We start from the raw sequence: 25217 nt of genomic DNA, 5'->3' as shown, positions 1-25217 counted from the left end.
AAACAAGGTGGAACCACATTGCCTTTCCTGACCTAGCTTCTAAAGTCACATAGCATTGTTTTAGCTGTATTCTCTTGGTTATAGGAGAGTCAAAAATCCACTCACATTCAAGGGAAGAAAAGATAGCCTCTCACATCTTGGTAGTAGGAGTGTCAAGACCACTTTTATTATTATAAAGGAGCATGTGAAATGGGCGATATGGTTGTGATCATCTTTGGAAAATACAGCCTGTTATCCCTGTCCATGTATGAAGTGTTGCTGTAATAGACAGCCCACCTTAAGGTATTGCCCAGCTATTGGAGTCCTTTGCTGGCTGTACCCTCTTACCCAAACGTCTCCAAGGAGCCTGTTGGTCAGAGGACTATGACCTTGTTCCTAGTTATCAATAGTTACCTATTAATGAGAATTACATGGACTTTCTGGAGAAGATGGAATACTTAAAATTCACACAATTTACACTGAACCTTTGTCATTCAGCCTCTTAGTGTGTTGGGAGAATACCTGTGTGACGTAGAGATATGTATACATAGACCTATGAATATTATTTCATTACAATTCAGTTAATGTAATTGAAATTTTAGAAGAGTGGGGTAAAAGGATTGTTTTTTACTTAGGAGATAGTTATATGTTTCTGCTACATCATATCATAGGAGCAAGATGTCAACTGGTTGCATTTTACTGAAAGTGAGAATATTTTTGTTTTTTGTAGGTATGCAGTATGATGAGGAGGAGGAGGATGAAATCCCCCCCGATTTGTGGCAAGAGGCATGCTGGATTGTAATCAGGTAACTTTTTAGACCAAACTGAATCAACTTTAAAAAGCACTATAACTATACAGGGATTTCCTGCTAATTCTGTTTTTGAAAATTAAACGTTCTATATGAATATGCTACATGAGAGCTGGTTTCTCATTTTATTTATTTATTTAAATATTTAACTTTAACTTTTGAAGTATTTCCAACCTGCACAAAAGTTACACAAAGAAATCATGTATGTACTTCACCCAGATTCCATAAATGTTAACCTTATATTACATTTTCTTTGTCTTTTCCTTTTTCTCTCTCTCTACATATATTTTTTTTCTGAAACATTTGAGAGTAATTTGGTTACATAAGGACATTCTTTTACGTACTCATAACAGAACTCATCAAAATCAGGAAATTAATATTAATACAGTTATCTTATTTAATCTAGAAACCATATCCAAATTCTGCCAGCTGTCCTACTAACGTTGTTTATAACAAAATAAAAAAAACTTTTTTGATCCTGGATCCAACATAAGAGCACATAGTGCAGTTAGTTTTCATGCCTTATTTTTTTGTCTCCCATAATCTATAACAGTTTCTCACTCTTTTTCTGTTTTTCCTTACCTTGACGTTTTTGAAGAATACAGGCCAGTTACTTTTTAGAATGCCCCTCAGTTTGGGTTTCCTCATAATTAGATTCAGATGATTACTTTTGGAAACAGTGCATTTTCTGCTCTTAGTGCATTATATCAGGAGGCACATGATGCCTATTAGGTGCTATTAATTTGATTCCTTTGTTCCCTCATTATTTTAAATGGATGAAGTTACAGTAGGTGGTAGTATTTCAACCCAAATTCCCATTCAATTCTGAGTATAATTAACTGTAATAAAAGTCAGTAAGAAGCCTTACATATAGGTAAGAAGAGTAACTTTTAATTAAATAAAGTAACATCCTGCTACGGGATGTAAAATGTAAAAACTCTCCCCTCTTACCGAACTGACAGTTGCTTTGTAAATAGTAACATTATGATGCCTCTGAGCCTTGCCATCTCCAAGATGCACATCCTCTCAGTTGACCCGCTCTCCTTTTTCAAAGAACACATGCTTCTGACATTCTACTAGTTAGTTGTATTTGGAGGATAAGTGAACCTGTCTTGAACATTGTTTTGTTAAAAATCTATTGAGTTTTTGGTGTGTAAGTACATATCTATTTTCCCTATTAAACATGACTATAAAAACTTCTTACTGAGATATTTTGTATTTTCTATGATGTTTGAGTATTAAACACCAAGAGACATTTTATTAGTAAATGCCTATATTCTGTAGGGTATGCCTATATTCTGTAATCTTTAGGGAGAAAGAATATTTTTATCTTAGCCAAAAGAGAATTGTTTTCAATGTATGTGACAGGTTGCTCAAGGATAAAATACTCTATTTGACCAGTCATTGCATTTAACATTTGTTACAAAGTAAATTATTAGATGCTTATACTTGAATTGATTATAGGTGCTTTGGCTATTGTGAGATGACATTTTGTTTTTTCACTATTTAACATCAAGTGGTCTGTCCCAAGCATTGTGAATATGATATTACTTAATATCACCAGTGATTTCAGTAAGATGATTTCTTGTACAATTATGATGGTAGAGAGCATAAATATGAACTATTCATAGAGTTTAGGTGTTTAAAGAATAGCATTTGAATGAAGTACTACTGTTCTAATGATTTGGGGGAAAGTAACTATGGTTCAGCTTCCTGGGGGACTGAAACTGGTTCATAGTTTTGTAAAGATTTTTCATTGTAAATTGTCCATAAAAACCATTGCTATTTATCTTACAGACAGTGCCTTCTAGGTGCTTCTTACATATCGATGGCTAACCCAGATCATTGTGAGAAATTTTTCTTTCCTGTCAGCTCACAGTCTCTACTGAAGGAAATTGCCCCCACCATTCTTGAGGCCATACCTTGTACAGGGATGACTGTGTACTGTGTTCTCTACCATAGGATCTGACTTCTAATATTGGTGGCCATGGTGGATTGAATCAGGGTGGGACTTTGACCCAAAGCCAGCCGGCTGGCCAGTAACCTGTGTGGTGATCTGGTGATGTCAAAATGGCAGGCTGATGATTAGTTGGGCTACACATGTTGTTTCAGAAAATTAGTCTGAGGATGGGGGAGTTAGTTACTAAGGAGAGGAGGCTAGAAGCTAAGTCCAGCTATGCAGCTCTTCCTGTGTGGTGGTGAGGGGAGAGATTCCTCTTGCACTTATATCTACTTGTATCTTCATTGTATATCTCCTTCCCCATCCCTGACATGAACAAATGTCTATTCCTTATAAACAGTACATTTACTCTTTTAGATTCTTTGTTCTTCTTTAAGGCATCATTCTGTTATTTCTATCTACACTAATTCTGATCTCTCACCCTTGCTCCATTTGTTATCATCAGTCATTTGCTGAATATTTTCACTTCAGTGACTTATTCTCATCTTACCTTTAACATATTCAGAATAGAATAATTTTAACCTAAAGTTGAAATTCTTACCCATTCCATATTTTAGTCATTGATACCATCATCCTCATGGTCATTCAAATTAGAGTTTTGTTTTTTGTTTTTTTTTTACAAGAAATGCTGTTTAACTTTTGAGGTAATAAAAGAGTAAAATAACAATGAAATATTTTGTTTTTACATGTCATGTTGAATCAGACAACAACTTAAACAAAATCCTTTGTTCTTAGAGTATATGGAAATGAACAATCCTCCATACTCATAACAAATGTTAAGTGGCACAAGTCTCTGAACAGCATTTGGGCAATTTAAATATTAAACATTAATTCCAATGAATCATACATTTTATGAATAAAATAATTATATACATGAGCTTATAAGAGTTTGCAAAGGGTGTTTATCTCCAAGTTGTTTATGATAGAGGAAAAAAAAGGGAGGAAACAATCTAGCAACCTATACGTTTATCAAGAGAAAATTGTTATATTATGGTACGAACATTAAAGGAAAGATAAAAGTCATTAAGATTATAGTGCAAATAATTATTTGTGGTCATGGAAGTTGACTATGGCGTATTGTCAAATTAAGAAAGCAGTTTCAAACAAGGTTTATAGCATGATTCCATTTTTGTTAAATCATGTGTATAAATATAGAGAAAAATTTGCGAGGAGATGCAAGAAATTTTAACAGAAGATCTGTCTGCATAATAGGATTATGTGTTGCCATAATTTTTTCATTGTCCATAATTTTTTCATTGTCTAAAGAGATTTTAAATTTAGAAAATCAATGCAATGAATATACATATAGTTCATACAAAAAAAACAGAAACAGATTTTCTCATTCTTTCATAGCTAAAGTATTGCCACAGAAATATTTTAATATTTCTTTTGTACTGGTAATATATGAAACAGAAGACTTGAATATATGGTTACAGGAAACAATGAAGCAGAGTAAAAAAAATAAATAAAACAACAACAAAACTATTTTCTAGACACCTTTGGTATGAGAGAATCAGAATTTTAAAAGTAATTACTTAAATGTAAATAAATAACTCTTGCATCTATTTCCAAAGTGGATTTCGAACAGCACACAGTAAAAGTCATGATAATAAAACTCTTTTTAAAAAGTATAGAGGAGCTGAGTAATATAGAGGAAAGGCAGGAGAGAAGAAGAGATCTGGGAATGGGACTGAAATAAGAATCATGCTGGAAAGCAGCCTAAGTGATATAACTTCAATTTATCAGAAAATCAATTAGTGAACTTCTGATCAATCAAGGCTAAAAGTGAGCCTTCGTGGGTTATATAGCTCTTAAGGTCTAATAAAAGGAGACGTGGAGTTCATAAACAAACTTTTACTGTTCTGAACCCTGAGACAATATCACTACATGTTACAACATATAACAGAGATTAGAAAACACAGTTGTTAAACAGAATGTGTGTGTTTTCTATATATGACTTTTATAATGTTGGTACCTGGTTCAAAACTTAAGGCATAATTTTATGCTGTATACGTATGAAGAGAATTCAGACTAGGCCAACTTTTTGACCTGAAATGATACAGGCTTATAACTTAAGAAATTTGGAAGTTAAGGTTTTACTATTCAAGTCACAATTTTAATAACCAACAAGCACCTGGATTATGTCAACCAATGGAAAGAACAGTAAAATATCCTATAAAGCAGGTTTGTAGGCAACATTAAAAAACTCCATCATTAATTTTAGCCATCAGAAAAACACCATTTCAGGATATAAGTTGAAGGGAAATTCAACTATTTCCTAGTATCTTAAACATTAATTCAAAATGAAATTAGATATCGAGTTTGTAGTAGCAATTTTTAAACTTTGGTTTCTTTAAAAAAAATAGATGAGAAATTAGAAAATTTCTGTTTGTAAAAATAAATTACTTTGCAATCCTTGGGTATAAGAACTACTTTGGGCATATTTTCATGGAAGAAATTAAAGCTAGCAATATTATTAAAATAAGAAAAAGTATGCAAATAATTACCACGCTTCAGTTGGTTCAAAATGCAGTAAAAATATATCTAATTATACTTATTGATATGAGCACTACATCAAAATCAGAAAAATATACCATATTATAATTAGATGGTGTGCCTCTATAAAAAGAACCAAGGTTCTAAGATTTACTTATTTTCTCTCCAAAGAAAAATAAATAGCTTTGTATACAAAACCTTCGATCATAATGTTTACTAAACTAAGCAGCCATCAACTGGGATTTGAAATTCACTGAGGACGATTCAGGCAGAGATCACTAACATCCCCCAAGCTGCTACAAACACTGGCTGGTGCATTAAGTTTCCCTCTCCTACAGCCTCTGGGCCAGGGCGATGTTGAGCGGCTTGGAGCCCAAGATGCGGCCATCTCAGTCGTTGCTTTAGTGGCCTCCTCAGGAGAGGAGAAGCAGATCAAGCCAAACCCTTTGCTTCGCCCTTCTTCCTGCATTACCTTAACTCTGCTAATTGATCCAAATGAAGAAAATTCCCTCCGTAGCTTTTCATCATCAGTGGTCTCATCCAGGTTCTTAATATAGAGCTTTGCCCCCCGGCACTGCCGAAATCTTTCCTGTTTCAGCTGCTCAAACATTTGCTTTAACTCAGCCTGTCGCTCTGCTTTCTTTTGTGCCCGGCCTACAAAAAGCAGTTGTCCATTTATGTCCTTTCCATTCATTTCTTCAGCAGCCTTTTTGGAAGCCTCATGGCTATCAAAACTCAAAAAGCCAAAGCCTTTGGATTTCCCACTGGAATCTGTCATCACCTTAACACTCAGAGTTTTTCCATATTTGCTGAAAACTTCCCTCAGTCTCTCATCATCCATGTCATCTCCTAAGTTTTTGATGTAAACATTGGTGAACTCACTGGCTTTGTTTTGGAGCTCGGCTTCCCGATCTTTGCGGCTTTTGAATCTGCCAACAAACAGCCTGCAGTCCTTAAGCAGTGCCCCATTCATCTCCTGGATGGCCCTGTCGGCGGCAATCTGGTTCTGAAAGTGCATGAACGCATAGCCCCTGGAGCCATGATCATCACTCATCACCTTGGAGGACAGGATCTTCCCAAAAGATGAAAAGTGTTCATAAAGGGTTTTATTATCAATGGATTTTTCCATATTCTTGATGAACACCTTCCCAATTCCAGATTTCCTCAAGTAGGCGTCACGCTGAGACCACATGAGACGGATGGATTTGCCCTTTATCGGGTCAAAGTTCATGGTGTCCAGGGCCTTCTGGGCATCTGCCAGCTGCAGAAAGTTCACGTAGGCATAGACCAGAGAGTGGCAGGTGACCAGGTCCCTGTAGATGTGGATGGACAGCATGGGCCCCACAGCGCTGAACTTCTTGAACAGCAGGTCCTCAGTGACGTCCGCGTGGAGGTCACCCACGTACAGGGAGGCCTGGCGGTACTTGGCTGCTACATGCATCTCCTGGCTCCTCACCACCACAAGCTGGTCCCTAAGGAGCTCCTGGAGTGACTTCTGCAGGAGGCTGACCCGGGCTCGTGCGTGGTGGCCTCAGAGTCAGCGCTCTGAGGCCAGGCGATGCGGTTCATTCATGTACACCTCCCCAGGCTCGGGCAGCACCCTCAGTCAAAAGCTCCTCAGCAACCAGTCCAGCCAACCCTGGAAGGGGGCGACAGAACCTTGAAATCTCAAAGAAAGATTCCTAGGTCAAGCCGGTCCTTCCCGGCCACTTGGTGAGGAATCTTCAAGTGGTGGGCTGGCCCTCCATCTCAGCGTTCTCCACAGCCATTCTCCGGTGGCTGGTTTCTGACTAAAAATAGGCCTCGCTCAGGCTGGTTTAAAGTTACAGCCGCCAGGGGAAAGAATTCCACAAGTGGCGTCTGAGGCAGCGGCCCGGGAAGCAACATGCGGGCGGCGGGCGCAGAGCCCCAGAGCCCCGAACCGCCTGGTACCGGGTTGTGCAGGCGCCGCCGGCCGCATGCGGCCTGACCAACCCTGGCCGCTCTCCTCCCTGCAGACCCCACCTAGAGTTCTTATTTTATCTTTTTTTAATCCTTTTTTAAAATTATAAGTTTCAGGAATACAGCATTATAGTTCAACATCTGTATACAGAACAGAGTGATCACCACTGTAGTCTAGTTACCATCCATCATCGTACAGTTGACCCCCTTTACCCATTTCAACTACCCCTCAACTCCCTTCCCCTCTGGTAACCATTAATCTGTCCTATATCTGTGAGTTTGTTTTTCTGTTCTTTTGTTTGTTGGTTGGTTTGGGTTTTGGGGTTTTTTTTTAGATTCCACATATGAGTGAAATCATACGGTATTTGTCTTCCATCTGACTTGCATAATTATCTAAAGGTCCATTCATGTTGTCATACTTATTTTTATCTTTGTGCATTTTCTTTAGTTTTATCTCCTGACACTTTTTTCAAGAAATGTTTCAAACATATTGGATGAAATTGATATATAAAGGACATTTGTAAATTAGGGCTTTCTTATAGTTCTTAAGTTCTGTTTGAATTATTTTACCAATATGTCTCTTTCCCCCAAATTTAACTAAGTTCTACAGAGAAAGCGTTCTTAGACTTATTCCTTTTTTGGATACCACGTAGTATTTTTTGTAATGATTTGTATAGAGTGGTTGGTATTTAATGATTAGTATTTATTGAGTTTAATAATAATGGAAATGGAGAAATATGCTAGAAAACATCACTGAGTTGTAACTGATTATGAACTCAACTGTTTTTCCAGTTCCCATTTTGACAAGAAAGGCTTGGTCAGACAACAGCTGGATGCTTTTGATGAGTTTATTCAGATGTCTGTTCAAAGAATTGTGGAAGATGCTCCACCTATAGACCTATAAGTGGAAACAGCATGCTAGTAGAGAAGTTGAAGAACCAGTAAAATGGTTATTCTAATAAAGTAACATAAATAAGAGTATTGATTTGAAATTTCAGTCCTTAACTCACCTGGCCTAACAGTTAAAAAAAAAAAAGGGGGGGGGGCTTCCCTGGTGGCGCAGTGGTTGAGAGTCCGCCTGCCGATGCAGGGGACAGTGGTTCGTGACCCGGTCCGGGAGGATCCCACATGCCGCGGAGTGGCTGGGCCTGCGAGCCATGGCTGCTGAGCCTGTGCGTCCGGAGCCTGTGCTCCGCAACGGGAGAGGTCACAACAGTGAGAGGTCTGCATACCGGAAAAAAAAAAAAAAGAAAAGAAGAGGGTCTGTAGGTGTTTTTAGTAGTGTTCTTCTAGCGTCATCAATCAGCTCCTGATTTATTCTTACTAATGGAGAGATGCACTTTTGCAAGTAATGCAAAACCCTAATCCTTATTCAGATAGTAAGTATTTAATAGCCAGTAAGACAGAACTCAGAGATATGATAGACTACTACGAGAAGCAAGCCAGAAATAGTTACATTGCTTTTTTCTTTCACAGTGTAAGGAATCATAAAAGAAAAAGTATGTGAAGGACTTTTTCCCTTGATTATTTGTTGCATGCAATACATTATCATAACAATAGAAGATATAATAAAGGAAAACCATCAATCATATTAGTTGTTTTAATTTTTCTAAGTTCATTGTAGTCTTTGTTTTCACATATGCATTTTTTAGCATCGTTAAAATCATAGCAAGGCTATAATTTTATTTAACTTATTTTTTATATAAATTTATTTATTTATTTATTTGTTTTAATGTATTTATTAATTTGTTGCTGCGCGGGGGCTTTCTCTAGTTGCAGTCAGCAGGGGCTACTCTTCGTTACGGTGCACGGGCTTCTCATTCAGGTGGCTTCTATTGTTGCAGAGCACAGGTTCTAGGCATGTGGGCTTCTGTAGTTGTGGCACGTGGGCTCAGTAGTTGTGGCTCATGGGCTCTAGAGCACAGGCTCAGTTTAGTTGTGGCACATGGGCTTAGTTGCTCCACAGCATGTGGGATCTTCCCGGACCAGGGATCAAACCCATGTCCCCTGCATTAGCAGGTAGATTCTTAACCACTGCACCAACAGGGAAGTCCCAAGGCCATAATTTTAGAATCTAGTTTTACATGAATGATAATGACTGACCCTAGTTTTTGAGTAGAGAGGCAGCATGATGGGCCTTGAGGGACAGGGAAAACTGAAAAACAAGGGGAAGTAGGGAGAGCCCCAGAAATAGAATTAGACAGAAAGAGAGAATATTACTTCCGGCCAGTTCGGTCCCTCTTTTCTGTAGCTTATCTTGTAAGGGCTGATGTATTATTCTCATTCTGGCTGGAGGTGCTGCACAGACTTCTGCTGTTAAGAACAAAAATAATTGGCACTTCTGGCACTGTGTTGGAAAATGGGCATAAAATGCCTTTTTTATACTTAGAGCATTTTCTCTTCATGGTCTTTGCAAAACAAGAGAGACAACAATATTATAATGTAGCATTTTCAAAGTGCCAGTGTCATAAGTACTTATGGAGGAAGAGATCTCTCAAGCTGGTACATCAGAGCCTAGAGGAAGAGATGGGAGGGACTTTAACTCTGAAGGGCAGGGTAGGACTTGTCTTAGTAGAGAAAAGATACTTAATCATTTCAGCAAAAAAAATACTTGGTATATCAGTATTTGGCTTGGGGATAGATTTTAGGGACTATAACAGTCAGTATATGATTTTTGGTTTGATTTGTTTTTGATAGGTATTAGTGGAAGATAAGATGAAACCAGATTGTCACAGCCTTTGGATGTCATTAGATGTCAAGGGGAATTGTGGAAAGATTGTCAAAGAATGTGCATGAAGCATTATTTTAGAAAGGTTACTTTGGAGATCATGTTTACTTGGCGTGGAGAGAGGCTGGAGTCAGATTAAAATCTTGGTATAGCTTGGGTTTCAGATAATAATGTCCTAGACTAGGGTGATAGGAGAAATGAGTAGTTGGATGGCTGGCTTCCCTTTGACTCATTATCACCATCAGTTCTCTATGCTTTTTTCCTACTCCAGTTTGGGAAGCTTGGGTGTCAACAATTTACCTTTAATGGTCTGCTTACTCCCATCTTCTCCTCCTCTGAGAATTGATCTAGAGAGAAATACACTATCCATTTATAATTGGAAAGTTTTCACGGGTCTTGTTTTATTGGACAACAAATAGATATGTTACTGAAAACTTTTTTTTTTCTGCTAAGGGCTGAGCTATAGTCAGCCAGGGCTAGAAGTATTCAGTCCTTTATGTAGAGTAGTAATTAGGATTTTCTGTATGTTTAATTGAAGAGTTACATTTAGTTTTTCTATGTTCTATTGATGAGATTAGAGTATAGTTCTAATTATCCAAATTTATCTTTTCTTTTTTTTCTGGTAACTGTACTTCTGACCTGAATGAAGGAGAGGGCACATGAAACGGCTGTGTAGATCATTAGTGCAAATCCATTTTAATTGTTTCATATAAATTCAGAGTGTGTGATATGTGTATAGTCTTTACTTGCGATATATTAACTCTTGATAAATGTTACTTTTTGTCTTACGCCTTAAGAAAGTGATGAAGTATAAAACTTAATGTCTATGGAATATGGCTGTTGACTTTGGAGAGTACCCATATTAAAGTGGATTGATTTAATCAGTTTATAGAGTTTCTTCTACTCAAAATGTTAATGGTGGTTTAAATGGAATCATCAAAACTTTTATGGAAAAAAATTATTTACCCTCTTCATGTTTTTTGGTTTCATTTTAGCCAAGATATTTGCTAAAGTTTGAACAACTTTACCTCTCCAAGCCCATAAGAGTTGGTGTTGCTTCACCAGTGTTGCCACGTGAAGCCAGATTAAGAAATCTCACGTAAGAAAGAGTTATTCCAGCAGCTGATATTGAAATACAGTTTAGAAAGATGCAATTTTAACCAGTTGAGAGTTTTAACAATTACCTTACTATTAACGTGTGATCTGCTTTTATTTTCTGCTCCACTGTATAACAGAAACAGTCATTAAAGAAGGTGAAGAGCAACTTCAGATGCAGCATCAGAAAACTTTTATTGGTAAAGTTCCAGTTATGTTGCATTCAATTTACTGTCTACTAAATGGCTTAGCAGATCATGATCTTTGTGAGTTAAATGGATGCCTCTTGGATCCTGATGGCTACTTCATTATTAATGGATCAGAAGAGGTATAGTAGCATTATTTTATTTTTATAAATTTATTTTATTTTTACTTTTTTATTATTTTTGGCTGTGTTGGGTCTTCGTTGCTGTGCACAGGCTTTCTCTAGTTTTGGTGAGCAGTGGCTTCTCTTGTTGCGGAGCACGGGCTCTGAAGTGTGCGGGCTTCAGTAGATGTGGCATGTGGGCTCAGTAGTTGTGGCTCGTGGGCTCTAGAGTGCAGGGTCAGTAGTTGTGGCACACGGGCTTAGTTGCTCCGCGGCATGTGGGATCTTCCCGGGTCAGGGCTCGATCCCATGTCCCCTGCATTGGCAGGTGGATTCTTAACCACTGCACCACCAGGAAAGCCCTAGTAGCATTATTTTTTAAAAATTACACAATTATCATTAAGACTTAAATTATGAAAGTTGAAATTAAAAAGTAAGCTTTTCTACAGAATAATCTGAAAGTGGTAGTTGAATTATTTATGGGGGTGAATTTATATAAACCAAAGTTTTATTTAGCTGTATATAATACGCACTAGAAATTTGGTCAGTTGTTTAAACTTGTATGTTTCTATGGAGCATTTTTGCAAAATGGAGTTTGTAAAGTTCAAGAATTGATGTTTCAGTGAGCCTGTATGACGAGATTAAATTAAGATGCAGATTTCACTCTTCTTTCTACTTCAAGGACCTTGTGGGTTTTATGGCTGTAACTTTTATTGTCCATATAGATTCTGATTGGTCAAGAGAAAATGGCAACAAAAACAACCTTTGTGTTTGCCAAAAAGGATTCTAAATATGCCTACACAGGAGAGTTTAGATCATGTCTGGAGAATTCTTTTGACCCACTATCTGGGTTAGCATGCTGGCAAGAGGAGGACAGGTATGGACTATTACATGATATTGTTTGGGTTTATTCCTGTTGGTCTAGTTTTGTAAGTTACCAGACTGCATGTTTAGTCAAAAAGTTTTTCTGGAGCATATTATCAGTGTTATATGCTAGGCATTTTATTATTTACTTACTACTGTGTAATAAATCACTCCAGTAGCAACATTTATCATCTTACAGTTTCTGGATGTGGCTTAGTTGGGTCCTTTAGCTAAGCATCTCTCACAAGGCTTCAGTCAAGTTATTTGTCTGGGCTGCAGTCATCATCTTAAGGCTCGTTTGCATGGTTGTTGGCAGGAATCAGTTCCTTGCCGCTTGGCTCCCCTCCATACAGCAACTGATAACATGGCAGCTCACTTTGGCAGAGAGAGTAACTAGGAAAATTTGTAGAGCATAAGGGCAGGATGGAAGTCACCTTTTTTGTTTGTTTGTTTGTTTTTTTCTTTTTTTGGCTGCGCCTCGAGGCTTGCAGGATCTTAGTTCCCCAACCAAGGATTGAACCCAGGTCCTGGCAGTGAAAGCGCTGAGTCCTAACCACTGGATTGCCAGGGAATTCCTGGAAATCACCATCTTTTTATACCTTAATCTTGGAAGCAACATCCTATCATTTTTGCCAAGTTCTATCATCGGGCACTATCTTAGTAGCTGCCTACCCTAGGCATGTTGCTTATAATAATGTAATATAATAACAGCTAGCATTTCTTGACTGTTTGCTATGTGCCAATTATGTTACTCAGTTTGCTTGATTTAATCTTTACAACTATATTGGGAATTTGTTGTAATCAACTCTTATTTAATTTCATGTACATTTTTTATTAAATTTTTTTGAATAAGGCATATGTGCACATTAAAATAGTTCAAAAAATTACAAAAAAGGGTACACTATAAAAAGTAGTCTTCCTTTGATTCCCAGATTTCTTCCCCAGCGGTAGCTGTTTGTTTGTTTATTTATGGCTGCGTTGGGTCTTCATTGCTGCGCGCGGGGTTTCTCTAGTTGCGGTGAGCGGGGGCTACTCTTGGTTGCAGTGCGTGGGCTTCTTGTTGCTGTGGCTTCTCGTTGCAGAGCACAGGCTTCTAGGTGTGTAGGCTTCAGTAGTTGTGGCTCGCAGGCTTTAGAGCACAGGCTCAGTAGCTGTGGCGCATGGGCTTAGTTGCTTCGCAGCATGTGGGATCTTCCCAGACCAGGGCTCGAACCCGTGTCCCCTGCATTGGCAGGCCGATTCTTAACCACTGCGCCACCAAGGAAGTCCCGTGGTAGCTGTTTTTGATAATTTCTCATGAATCCATCCAGAAATAGTCTTAACACAAAATTATAAATGGGAGCATAACATATGCACTGTTTGAAGGTTGCTGGTAACCTTTAAAAATATATTTAGATCAGCAATTGATCATTGTTTTTGAGCTGTGATATTCCATGTGTAGATGTAGCATAATTTTTTGAACCATTTCTCTTTTGATGGACATTTAGGTTTCCAGTCTTGTGCTCTTACAAACAGTTCTGCAGAGTCTAATATCACTTTTCTACGTTTTATAAAGAAGGAGTCTTGAACGTTAGAGACGTTTGAGTGCCTGAAGTTAAAATCCCGTGTAGAATAGGTGTTTTAAAGAATTAAAATGGTTTTTACTTGTGAATGGGGGTAGAACGGGGCCCAAGCACAAGGGTTTGGAAAAGATCCCCAGGTGACTGTGATGTGCATTGTTTGTTGATAAGCATTGGCCTGGATTATGGAGGGCAAAAGTAAGAACACAGTATGTTAGAGAGATTATCATGGCAGCTATGGGCAAAATGAATTAATTAGTGGCAGAGAAAGGAAAATCATCCAGATATAGTGATAAGTTTGATATAATATGAGAATGAGTCAGTTAAGATTGTATGGTTCTTATGGTTCTTACTCTGAGGTCCTAGATAAAATAGAGAACTTCCAAGAATTGGTTTTTAGAGAGAACCTAGTAAGTTCATTTTTAGACAAAAGATTTTGGGTGGTGCATGATTTAGGCATTCTGCTTTAATGTTTTGCTTATTCAGAAAATTTTTTTGACGAAACAAATAATAGACTGAATGGAATAATTGGTATCTAAGTTGAAAGAATGAAATGGCAATTGGAGACATGAGGGCTGACGGTACAGGAAAAAGATCAAGATGAAGATTTGCCTGTCCTTTATGTAAAGTTGTTACTGAACATCCGTGAGATGGGATAAGGTTTCTAAGGAAGGAGGCCTGAAGTAGGAGGAGGAAGACAAGAGAAACTTTTATTAGATGGATAGAATTTGATATTGAAGGAAAGAAATTTGATTAAAACTGAGAAACCAGGTGTTGTGTAATGCAGTGTAAGCTAGTAACTTTTATTTCATTTCTGTCTGTGTTGCAATTAAAGGGGGAAAAATTGGAAAAGAGAAGCTTATATGAGAGAGGCTGTTTGTTAATTCTGAAACATTGTTCATATGTGGAGATACCTCACAGACCAACTAAGAGTTAATATTTATTTTTCATTTTGTGCTTAGCTTTTCCCACATTTGTCTATCCATATTCTCTCTTATTTTGCCCTCATTTATTTCTTTCTTCCAAAGTTTTTAATTTTTTTGGTTGGAGGAAAGGACTTGGGGGTCTTTGTTTTGCAGCCAAAGGTCATTTCCAAATACAGCCTTGGGGAATCATAGAGGATCTTGGCAGACAGAGAGAGTAGATAATGCAAGTTCTCTCAGGTCCAAATGACCAGTCTGTCCATCAAATGAGTAAACCTGTTCCATTGGTTTGAAAAGCAGCCATAGGATGTTCCTTAAAATATGAGAGGCATGCTTCTTTTGAAATACATATAATGAACATGTATATAAAATGGTTCTTACGATGTTTATATATGGCTACGATCTCTGTGTCCTCATATTCTAATGATTTTTTTTCCCTAGGGTGCAAAAAGAGTGCTATTGCTCAGCACATTGTGGCAACCCTACCATACATTAACCCAGACATTTTCATCATTAATTTTTTTAGAGCGTTAGATTTTGTGTCTGACAGAGATATTTCAGAGTATATTATTTATGATTTTGAAGGTCCAGAGATGATGGAAATGGTATTGCACAAGCAAAATGTATTCATAGTATTTTTCATGAGATTTAAAGTTATTGACTGTTGCTAATCCTAAAACACAGTACAAAGCTGCTCTGAAGATCAGTTTAGCTGTTGCAAACCCCATGCTATTTACTGTGTAGTACAAGCCTTCAGCTCTGCCTTGCCTTCTCTCCTGACAATTCTCTGTAAAATAGACATGAAACCTAGAGGCAGCCAGAGTTCATTGACATCAACAAGAAACAGTAGTAAGGAAAACCATAAAAGCATACTAGTCTGGTGCTATTTAGTATAAAGGGAAAAAGAGTAGTTGATACCTTTTTTTAAAAAAAAAAACTTTTACTTTGAAATCATTTCTAATTTATAGAAAAGTTGCAAATAACTCTCCTATACTCTGCACCCAGAATCACCAGTTGTTACCTTTGCCTCATTTACTTTAGGATTCTATTATCTATATATACATTTTATTTTTTTTCTGGACTGCTTGAGAGTAAGTTTCAGGCATTCATGCCCCCTTACTCCTAAATACTTGAGTGTATATTTCCTAAGAACCAGGACATTCACTTACACAATTGTAGTATAATTATCCAAATCAGGACATTTAACTTTGGTACAACACTGTTAGCTTCGTGATCTTATTCAGGTTTTTGCCAGTTGTGCTGATCATGTCCTTAATGGCATTTTTTTTTCTGGTTCAGAAATCTAGTCCAGGATCATGTATTGCATGTTGTTTTTATGTCTCTTTAGTCTCTTTTTATCTTCCCTTGTCTTTATTTATTTATTTTTGGCTGCTTTGGGTCTTTGTTGCTGCACGCGGGCTTTCTCTAGTTGCAGCGAGCGGGGGCTACTCTTCGTTACGGTGCATAGGCTTCTTGTTACGATGGCTTCTCTTGTTGCAGAGCACGGGCTCTAGGGGCGTGAGCTTCAGTAGTTGTGGCATGCAGCCTCAGTAGTTGTGGCTCGCGGGCTGTAGAGTGCAGGCTCAGTAGTTGTGGTGCATGGGCTTAGTTGCCCCACAGCATGTGGAATCTTCCCAGACCAGGGCTCAAACCTGTGTCCCCTGCATTGGCAGGCAGATTCTTAACCACTGCGACACCAGGTAAGTCCCTATCTTCCCTTGTATTTATCTTCAGTGTTTCAGAACACTGAAATTTTTGAAAAGGATAGGCCATTTATTTTGTAGAATATCCTCAATTTGGGCTTTTCCAATATTTCCTCATGATTAGATTCAATTTATGCATTTTTTGGCAGGACAAATACAGAGATCATATTGTGTGCTTCCCAGGGCATCACATCAGGAGTCACAGGGTGTCATTTTGTCCCATTATTGGTAATATTAACTTCACAGTGGCATCTGTTAGATTCTTCCACTGTGAAGTTACTATTTTTGTGGAAAGGTTTGTTGAGTCTAGATAAATATGCATTTCCTTATCAATTTTTTCCATTGATGATCCTTGTCTCAGGAGTAATTGATATTCTTAAAGTTGTCCTGAATTGTCCAGAGTCTTTAAGACTACAGAGAAGCAAGGTAAAATGTAGACCAAACACTAGTCACAGAGTTAGAAAGTGGAGTATATTTTAGTTATTAGAGTATTTATTGATACAGTTACATGACCCAAATGGATTCTGTAAATCCAACAGAGAATGAAACAAACAAATAAAATTCCCCACCCTTGTGGAAGTAACATCCTAATGGTTGGAGATAGACCATAAACACAACATTTACGTGGTATGTTAGAACTATATGTCATGTATTTGCCATCCCTGCTATAAGGGTCAGTTAAGTTACAGGGGTGAATAAGATTATCCAGGGCAGGATGGAAAAAGGAGGGATGGGGACAGTTGAACACTGAGTGGATTATATGTAAAAATATGACTTTGCTTCATTCTAGTATTTGCCAAAAACATGATAGTGGGAGTAACAGAAATGCCCAAACTTTAAAGATTTGCTATTGTTTTCTAGGTATTAAACTGCCTGACTTTTGCATCTACTCTTTCTCACCTGTGTTGTTTAAATCCTTCCATTGGTAGAGATGGCAAGCTAGCAAAACCAAGACAGTTGCATAATACATTGTGGGGAATGGTGTGTCCTGCTGAGACTCCAGAGGTAATGCATTAGAATTTATGTTCAGGATAAAAAGTCTGACAGTAATTATGTAGGGTATAATTATTTTTAGAAGCAAATTTTTATTTAATTATGTAGTGTAGTTTAGACCTAAGATATTATTTATAATTTTGTTCTTAGGAAGTAAGAGTACATCCTGAGATCAAATTGAAGGAAAAATATTTTTGGAAAAGAATTTGGATAGGCATGTTAAATCAGTATGAGTAATACATACTTTATTTATTCCAAGGGCCATGCTCTAGGACTTGTGAAGAATTTAGCTCTGATGGCTTATATTTCAGTTGGATCTCAACCTTCTCCAATTTTGGTATTTTTAGAAGAATGGAGTATGGACGTTTAGAAGAAATTTCTCCTGCAGCTGTTGCTGAGTGTGTATAGATGCAAAAAACTATTGTTAATCTTTAGTTATAGCTTATTATAGGGTTACTAAGTACAAAATGCTTTTGGTGTTGCATTTTAGTGCAACCAAGATTTTTGTTAACGGCTGCTGGGTTGGAATACATAAAGATCCTGAACAACTTATGAACACTCTATGGAAATTGTGGCATCAGGTGGACATCACTATGTTTGAAATAAGAGTCTTTAATTAACTAAGACCATGTGATCTGTGAGATTTCCAAATGAGGTTTAAGACTAGTGAAAGTTATCTTTGCATTGGTATCTTTCTTGAACCGGTTTCCTTTGAATTGTAAAGTATATTGTCAAAATTATCATTGATGTTTTGAGCTAAATTTAATTATAAGGTATTCCTTGCTTTAATGCCTTAGATATATGCATCTATATGCATTGAGAATCTTTTTGTAAAGTTGACAACAGTGCTTTTAAAAAGGGAATGAGCATCTCTGATTTCTCCTTTGTCTGATTCCAGAGATTCATTCATGAAATGTGATACACCTCTATTAGATCTTCTTATGTTTAGAGGCTGTTTGAAGTACTCTGGGATTAGGATGAATTTTTTTTAATCATTAAAATAGAGTATGAGGGCTTCCCTGGTGGCTCAGTGGTTGAGTGTCCCCCTGCCGATGAAGCGGACAAGGGTTCGTGCCCCGGTCTGGGAAGATCCCACATGCCGTGGAGCGGCTGGGCCTGTGAGCCATGGCCGCTGAGCCTGCGCGTCTGGAGCCTGTGCTCCGCAACGGGAGAGGCCATAACAGTGAGAGGCCCGCGTACCACAAAAAAAAAAAAATTAAAAAAAAAATAAAATAAAATAGAGTATGAGTTCTCATACTCCCTGAAAATAGGGCTTTTGCTTTTAGTGTACTGTATTGAGGGATAGGGCTCAGGCTTTTGGTTCTCTCAGATATACACCTTGGGGTCTGTCTAGGTGAAAGTAGGTTTGGAGAGAAATTGTAACACACTTCACCCAGAGCTGGCCTCCTGTCTGCGTAGCAAAGCAGAGAATCGAGGTTTGGCTGCTCCAAAGCAGGCAGACCCTGGGTTTTGACTCGGGTGTATTCCTACCTTGAAGTCAGGAACAGCATGTTTCACCTGAGGGCAGGCAGGGCTAAGAGAAAGCCTAAGAACCAACACTGGCTGTGTTTTTTATGATTGAGAACTCATTGTTAATGCCATGTGTTTTTGCTGAGAGCTGCCTTCAGCTTTTCTGTGTTCTCTAGGGTAAAATTGAGTTCTTTATGCTGTTTTAGGCCTCTTTATCTTTCCATGGGCCCATTCCCTCAACCTGGAATGCCCTGTCACCCATGCCTCCTCAAAAATGGGTAATAGGGAAAAGGGTGCTTATTACTTTTTTCAGGTAAATCTCACTTATTCTTCAAAACTTACATTAACTCTCATCTCCTTCAGGATACCTTACCTGACCCCTCAATTTGATTTAGACCAGAGGTTGGCAAACATTTTCTGTGAAGGGTCAGATATTAAATATTTTAGTCTTTGTTTACCTTACCTGTTGTGTGTTGAACTCTGCTGTGTAGTGAAAAGCAGCCATAGACAATACGTAAACCAATAAAACTTTATTTACAAAAGCAGATGGCAGATGAAGGCAGATTTGGCCTGCAGGCTGTTCGCTGAGCCCTTGATTTAGATCTGTCCTTGTGACTATATATGGCATATTTTCCTTACATAATTTCTGACAGAATGTGTATACCGGATAGTAACTGTTGATTTATATGCCTGCCTCACTCACTACACTATTCAGTTTTCAGAGGCAGGGAACATGTCTTAATATGACTTTGTATTTGCAGCTCTGAGAATGGTGCCTGACATGCAGTGTCTGACACTGAGTGTGTGTTTGTTGAACCTATAAGTGGATCCTGTGTCCTTGGACTAGGCTCTTTAATCTTCTGTTGGGGAGTGTTGTTGGAATTTTATGAGTGGGAAAATTGTATTTTTCAGGAGTCTAGTAGTTTTCTTTTACTTCATATTTTCTGATAACCAGAGGTCCTCATTTTGCCTGTTTCTGGTAGGGTTTCCTGTCAGTAGTTCTCTCTAGACCTACTAAAGAACACCTGTTTCCTTTGGAACACAAGATACTATTTGGCTTTTGAGGAGACACAGCTCAGTTTATGTCTTCCTGTTAAGACAATAGAGCTATATTCTATTAGCTATATTGTAATATAATATTCTATATTCTATTAGGAATTCTCTAAGGATTGAAGGCAAGCATTTGAGAATGTCACTCATGCTGTTTTTGCTCACAAACAGTGTTTCATCTTAGATTGTTTTCTAAGGACAGGAAGTGGGCTAAGAATGTGGGGCATTTTCTGTTTCTTGACTTCTGACTCTTTGGGAGAACTTGATGTTTCTGATCAACCTTTTATGATTTACTATTTTTTTCCAGGTTAACAGATTTATGTTTATTCCAAAGTTTGGGATTTGCTTCTTTTCAAATATTCCAAGAGTCAAACTGAGAGAACTTCTGTTTCTCAGAAAAACATTAATAAGAGCTTGGATTTTATTGCCTTTGTCCACTCTCATGATACTGTTCTTTCCTTCTTTAAAAACAATCCAAATGCATCCCTTCCCAAAATACATATTGATCTTAGCAGTGAAATAAAGGAACTCTTTTTTTTGGGGATCTTCCCACATAAGGACTCATAAAAATAGGCCTAGAGGACAGTGACCTGAAACCAGACAAATCTAGGTCTCCAATTCCCATTACAGTTTCTCCAACCCTACAAGCACACTTAAGGTTCAAAAAGAAAAATTAATGCCCAAACAGCCTGTGAGGCACATAGACATGGAAAAATTTTCTATCCTGGTCTTACCAGGCATCAGATAAAATATTGTTAAAATCGTCAGTGGACCATTCATTTAGAAAGGGTTCTAACCTTTTAAAATCACAAACTAACATCAGCAACAGTATGTCAGGGATCTTGGACCACACTCACAATGGCTTCTTTGTCGAGTAAGCAAAGAAGCTGTGTTATTTTGGTTGCCTGGAAATTCTTATTTGTTCTGCTGAACTGCAAAGATCTTGGATCCCTATTAAAGGCTGTGGATCTCCACATAAGTGATATCTCTGTTACAGAGAAAGAAGGGGCTGCTGCATTTGCTAGAATGTCTTCGGCTTTGAATCAGATGCTCCAAGTTTGGTTTCAACCAGACTTCCAGTGTGTCCAATGCCAAACTTCAAGCTTTAAGCAAGGGGAGAAAAGTCTAGATCCCAGGAGCACACCAAATCACTCAGATAAAGGAGTAGAAGCATGCTTCAATTGGACTAAAGTTGGTTCCCTTTGTTAGCACCAATCTCTCATTTAGTTCTTCATAGACTAAATCACAGCTTCTCTCAGAGAAGAGGACCTGGATATTGAGAATGAATTAAAGTAGGTATTAAAGTAGAAATTTCAAGGCCAAATATCCACAAAGTCAGGCAAAGCAGCATCTGAGGCCAGTACCAGAAAGTGGTGGAATTCAATGGGCAGCAATTCTGAATACTTGAGTTCCCCTAGAACCTGTCCAGCCTCATGGCCCAACCTGTACCCCAATCATGGGCACCACCTCCTTGATCCACAGTAAGTCCAATGGGGTTGAGGCTCGACTTTGTCAGTGGTGAATTCGGCGTAGCTGCAGAAGGTACAGGATGATGGCCAGTAGCACCACCAGGATACAGGTGAAGAAAAGATAGTGGTTGTACACAAAGGAGAGACGGAACCAGCTACCATGGGCCTGTCGGGCACCTTCCTGCCGTAGATCCCTGAGTGGTAAGAAGCGTGTTTTATACAAAATGGCTCCCAGTGTCCACTGAACCTCTCGGTCATAGACCAGCTGGGCTGTCTGCAGATTTGGGTAGTCATAGGGAAAGTGGAATCCGTCATGAAGAACTTGGTACATCCAAGCTGACTTAAAACACTGATATTTGAGTCGATGCTCATCTGCATGTGATGAAAAGAGGCCATTCTTGAATCTCTGAGTGAGTACTGACCAAGCCATGCCACAGTAATCCTGAGCAGCCTTGGCAAATGTTGGCCCGTGGTAGCGGCCACCGATGCGTAACACATCCTCTGTACAGTAAAAGAACTCAGAGAAACCGTAGAACTCGCTGTTGTTGAAGTTAATGGGTGACTGGTAGATGCCATTCAGCGAGGCCTGGCTGGTGCTGGAGCGAGCCAACAGGGGGCTCAGCATGGCCCCACAAGCCACCCAGTCCCCTCTTCCTCGGACATGAAGGACCTGGCTGTTCCTTTCCACCACATCTGTGAGTCCCACAGGCAGGCAGGGATCTAGAAATGGATTGTCGGGACTCAGACCTGTCTTCTGGCCCAGCAACCTGTTTGTGTTAAGAGTTTCATTCATCACAAGGTCTTCATAGCGCTGCTGGGCAAAGTTGCCCCCGAATCCCAGAAAGGTTGTGACGTAAACCCTATACACATGTTCAGTGTGTTGCACATCACAGCCCAGGTTGAACTCGGCCAGCAAGATCTTCGCAGCTTCTTCCTGTTGTGGAGAAAGGACAGAAGTTGAGGTAGGAGTTTCATAAGCAATTTGGAGAGAGGCTCCTCCCATATCCAGTATCCCTACTGTCCTTCTGCGTCCTGTTGCTAATTCCTGGGGAGCCTCGGCATCTGATTCATCCTCATGGTCGAATCTTCCCAAAACAAAGTTGATTCCAATCCATGCATAAACCCCTTCCTGCTTCCCAGAGATCACTTCTGCCTGAGACTGAGAAAAGAGGAAGTCAAACTCTAGAGGTAAATCTTTCACTAGATCAGCCAAGATAGCCAACTGCCTCCTCTCCGAGAGAAGCCTCATGCCTGCTGTGCAGAGGATGTAAAGGGGGGTCTCCTTGTGCTTCCTCACAGGCACACGAGCAGCAGCAAAGCTCAGCAGAGGACGAAGGTAATCGCTGGCATGTTCTGGAGTGTCTGCCATTGCAGAGATTCCTGGTTTGATTTTTTTAACCACTGGTTACGGTCTCTCATCTCTTTGATGTCCAACAAGTCATGAGGATTCCCATTATGTCTTGGCCAGAAATAAACAAAAATCCGAGAGCCACTGCTGCCACAGTCCACAAGTCCATAATTTAGATTTGGGTCTTCAGTGTCAGTAGCTTCAAGATCTCCTACTCGAGCCAAATACCTTTCGTATTGCCTGTCTTGTGGTAATGAAGCACCCCAGTGTCAAAAGTCCATGATTAACATAAGTAAAAGGGGACAGGATATGAAGAAGAGTCCTAGGAATGCCACCCGCTGCCGGGGAAATGGGCTCACTGTGGGCACAGTGAAGTACCAGGAGGCTGGGCAGAGGTAGGAAAAACTGATCCTAGCCATGGATTCCCTTCAGTGGTCTCAAGGCCTGTCACCTCCTTTTTCTTTTGCCTTGAGAAGGTGGTCTCCTCATCCCAGTCATCTCCGAAGTCTGCAACGGGTCGAGTGGCCCGCCGGCTCCCTCAGCTCCGCTCTGCTAGGTCCGGAGGTGCTCCCCGCGGCTACTATCGTTTTTAAACTGAGTAATAAGCCAAATCTTTTCCTTTCTTAAATAAACCTGATCTTTTTTAAAATAAAAGTGTCCAGATGTGATTTTACATGCATGAAAAGGTACTTTTTGTGAAATAACTTTTTATTTTATATTGAATATGTAGCTTTTTTGTAGGTGTAGGATTGCTATAAGAAAGGCATACCTACTAATAGGATTTGAGAAAAAGCAGTCATTATATGATGACTTCAAGCAAAAGGAAGGTGAAGGATCTAAAGCTGGAGAATTTAATGCCAGCAAAGGTTGGTTTGATAATTTTAGAAAGAGTTTTGGCTTTAAAAAAAATGTCAAGATAACAGGAGGATGACCAAGAGGCAGCAGACCAGTTCCCAGGCACGATTAAGAAAATCATTGAGGAGGAACAATAGCAGGCTGAACAGGTTTTTAATGTAGACAAGAGTGCCCTATTTTGGAAAAAAAAAATGCCACTAAGGACATTTACTAGTAAGGAAGGGAAGCGAATACTAGGATTTAAGACAGGAAGGGATAGGCTAACTCTCCTGTTTTGCACAAATGCAGCAGGGGTTTAGGATCAGGACTGCCCTTATCTATAAAGCTGCTAACCCCCGAGCCTTGAGGGGAAAGATAAACAGCAGATGCCAGTCTTTTGGTTGTACTACAGCAAGGAAGCCTGAACATTGAGAACCCTTTTTCTAGATTGGTTCCATCCATGCTTTGTCCTTGAAGTCAGGAATTACATTGCCAGTAAAGGACTGCCTTTTAAAGTTTATTTGATTTGGACAATACCCCTGGCCACCCAGAACCCCATGAGTTCAACACTGAAGGCGCTGAAGTGGTCTTCTTGCCTCCAAACACAACATCTAATTCATTCTCTAGATCAGGGGATCTTAAGGACCTTGATGGCTCATTACACATGGTACTCCATGGAAAAAATTGTCAGTGCTATGGTAGAGAAATACCACTGAAGATGCTGTTATTATAGGAAAAGCTGTGAAGACCATCAAGCCCCAAACAATAAATTCCTGCTGGAGAAAACTGTGTCCAGATGCACGCGACTTCCAGAACCAATCAAGGAAATCATGAAAGAGATTGTAGATATGGCAAAAAAGGTTGGCGGTGAAGGGTTTCAAGATAGGGATCTTAGAGAAATTCAAGAGCTAATAGACAGGACTTCCCTGGTGGTCCAGTGGTAAAGAATCCACCTTACAATGCAGGGTTCAATCCCTGGTCAGGGAACTAAGATCCCACATGCCGCGGGGCAACTAAGCCTGCGTGCCACAACTAATGAGGTCACATGCCTCAGCTAGAGCCCGTGTGCTGCAAACTACAGAGCCCATGCACTCTGGAACCCCCGCGCCACAACTACAGAGCCCACGCACCCTGGAGCCTGTGCACCACAGCTAGAGAAGAGAAAACCCACATGCCACAACTAGAGAGAAGCCCACACACCACAACAAAGAGCTCATGCGCCGCAATAAAGAGCCTGCATGCCACAACTAAGACCCAGTGCAGCCAAACATAAATAAAATAAATAAATAATAAATAAATCTTTAAAAAAAAAAAAAAAGAGCTGATAGACATCATACCAGAGGATTTAACAAGAGATGACTTGGACAGGAGTGCTTCTGAACCAGTGCCAGACAATGAGGAAAAAGACATGGGAGAAGTAGTGCCAGAAAACAAATTGACATTAGACACTCTGGCAGAAGGGTTCTGATAATTAAAAACTGCTTTTGACTTCTTTTACAACATGGACCATTCTATGATACTGGTGCTGAAACTAAAGCACACAGTGGAAGAAGGATTAGTACTTTATAGAAACATTTTTAGAAAAATATAAAAGCAAAAAAGTCAGATAGAAATGAGGATGTAAGGACTTCCCTGGTGGCATAGTGGTTAAGAATCTGCCTGCCAATGCAGGAGACACAGGTTTCAGCC

At 39.2% G+C, this 25217-nt stretch overlaps 3 protein-coding genes across 4 annotated transcripts in view; 1 reads left to right on the top strand and 2 right to left on the bottom strand.

The window, feature by feature from the left end:
* Positions 1 to 24882, top strand: part of LOC308613454 (DNA-directed RNA polymerase II subunit RPB2-like) — a 43612-nt gene extending 18730 nt beyond the window's left edge. For both annotated transcript variants that reach the window (XM_081226994.1, XM_081226993.1), the window contains exons 2-6: positions 710 to 785; positions 10909 to 11012; positions 11149 to 11336; positions 12041 to 12192; positions 24262 to 24882. In XM_081226994.1, the coding sequence (XP_081083120.1) occupies positions 11184 to 11336; positions 12041 to 12192; positions 24262 to 24472 (516 nt within the window). In that variant the 5' untranslated portion in view covers positions 710 to 785; positions 10909 to 11012; positions 11149 to 11183 and the 3' untranslated portion in view covers positions 24473 to 24882. The remainder of the gene's footprint in view (positions 1 to 709; positions 786 to 10908; positions 11013 to 11148; positions 11337 to 12040; positions 12193 to 24261) is intronic.
* Positions 5449 to 6685, bottom strand: LOC308613430 (polyadenylate-binding protein 4-like; the record flags this gene model as incomplete). Its single annotated transcript, XM_081226947.1, has 1 exon — positions 5449 to 6685. The coding sequence occupies one exon, from the start codon at positions 6683 to 6685 to the stop codon at positions 5495 to 5497; it is 1191 nt and encodes a 396-aa protein (XP_081083073.1). The 3' UTR covers positions 5449 to 5494.
* LOC308613427 (ectonucleoside triphosphate diphosphohydrolase 7-like) lies at positions 20271 to 23274 on the bottom strand. Its single transcript, XM_081226940.1, is given in 4 exon segments — positions 20271 to 21389; positions 21393 to 22753; positions 22756 to 22963; positions 22967 to 23274. Coding segments are annotated over 4 exon segments (1797 nt in total). The 5' UTR covers positions 23114 to 23274; the 3' UTR covers positions 20271 to 21308.
* Positions 24883 to 25217: the final 335 nt, after the last annotated feature.

The sequence above is a fragment of the Mesoplodon bidens genome (assembly GCF_964165515.1).
Source record: "Mesoplodon bidens genome assembly, chromosome: 1".
Classification (NCBI taxonomy): domain Eukaryota; kingdom Metazoa; phylum Chordata; class Mammalia; order Artiodactyla; family Ziphiidae; genus Mesoplodon; species Mesoplodon bidens.
The sequence above is the reverse complement of the archived record's forward strand: the minus strand, read 5'-3'. Positions and strand labels throughout refer to the sequence as shown.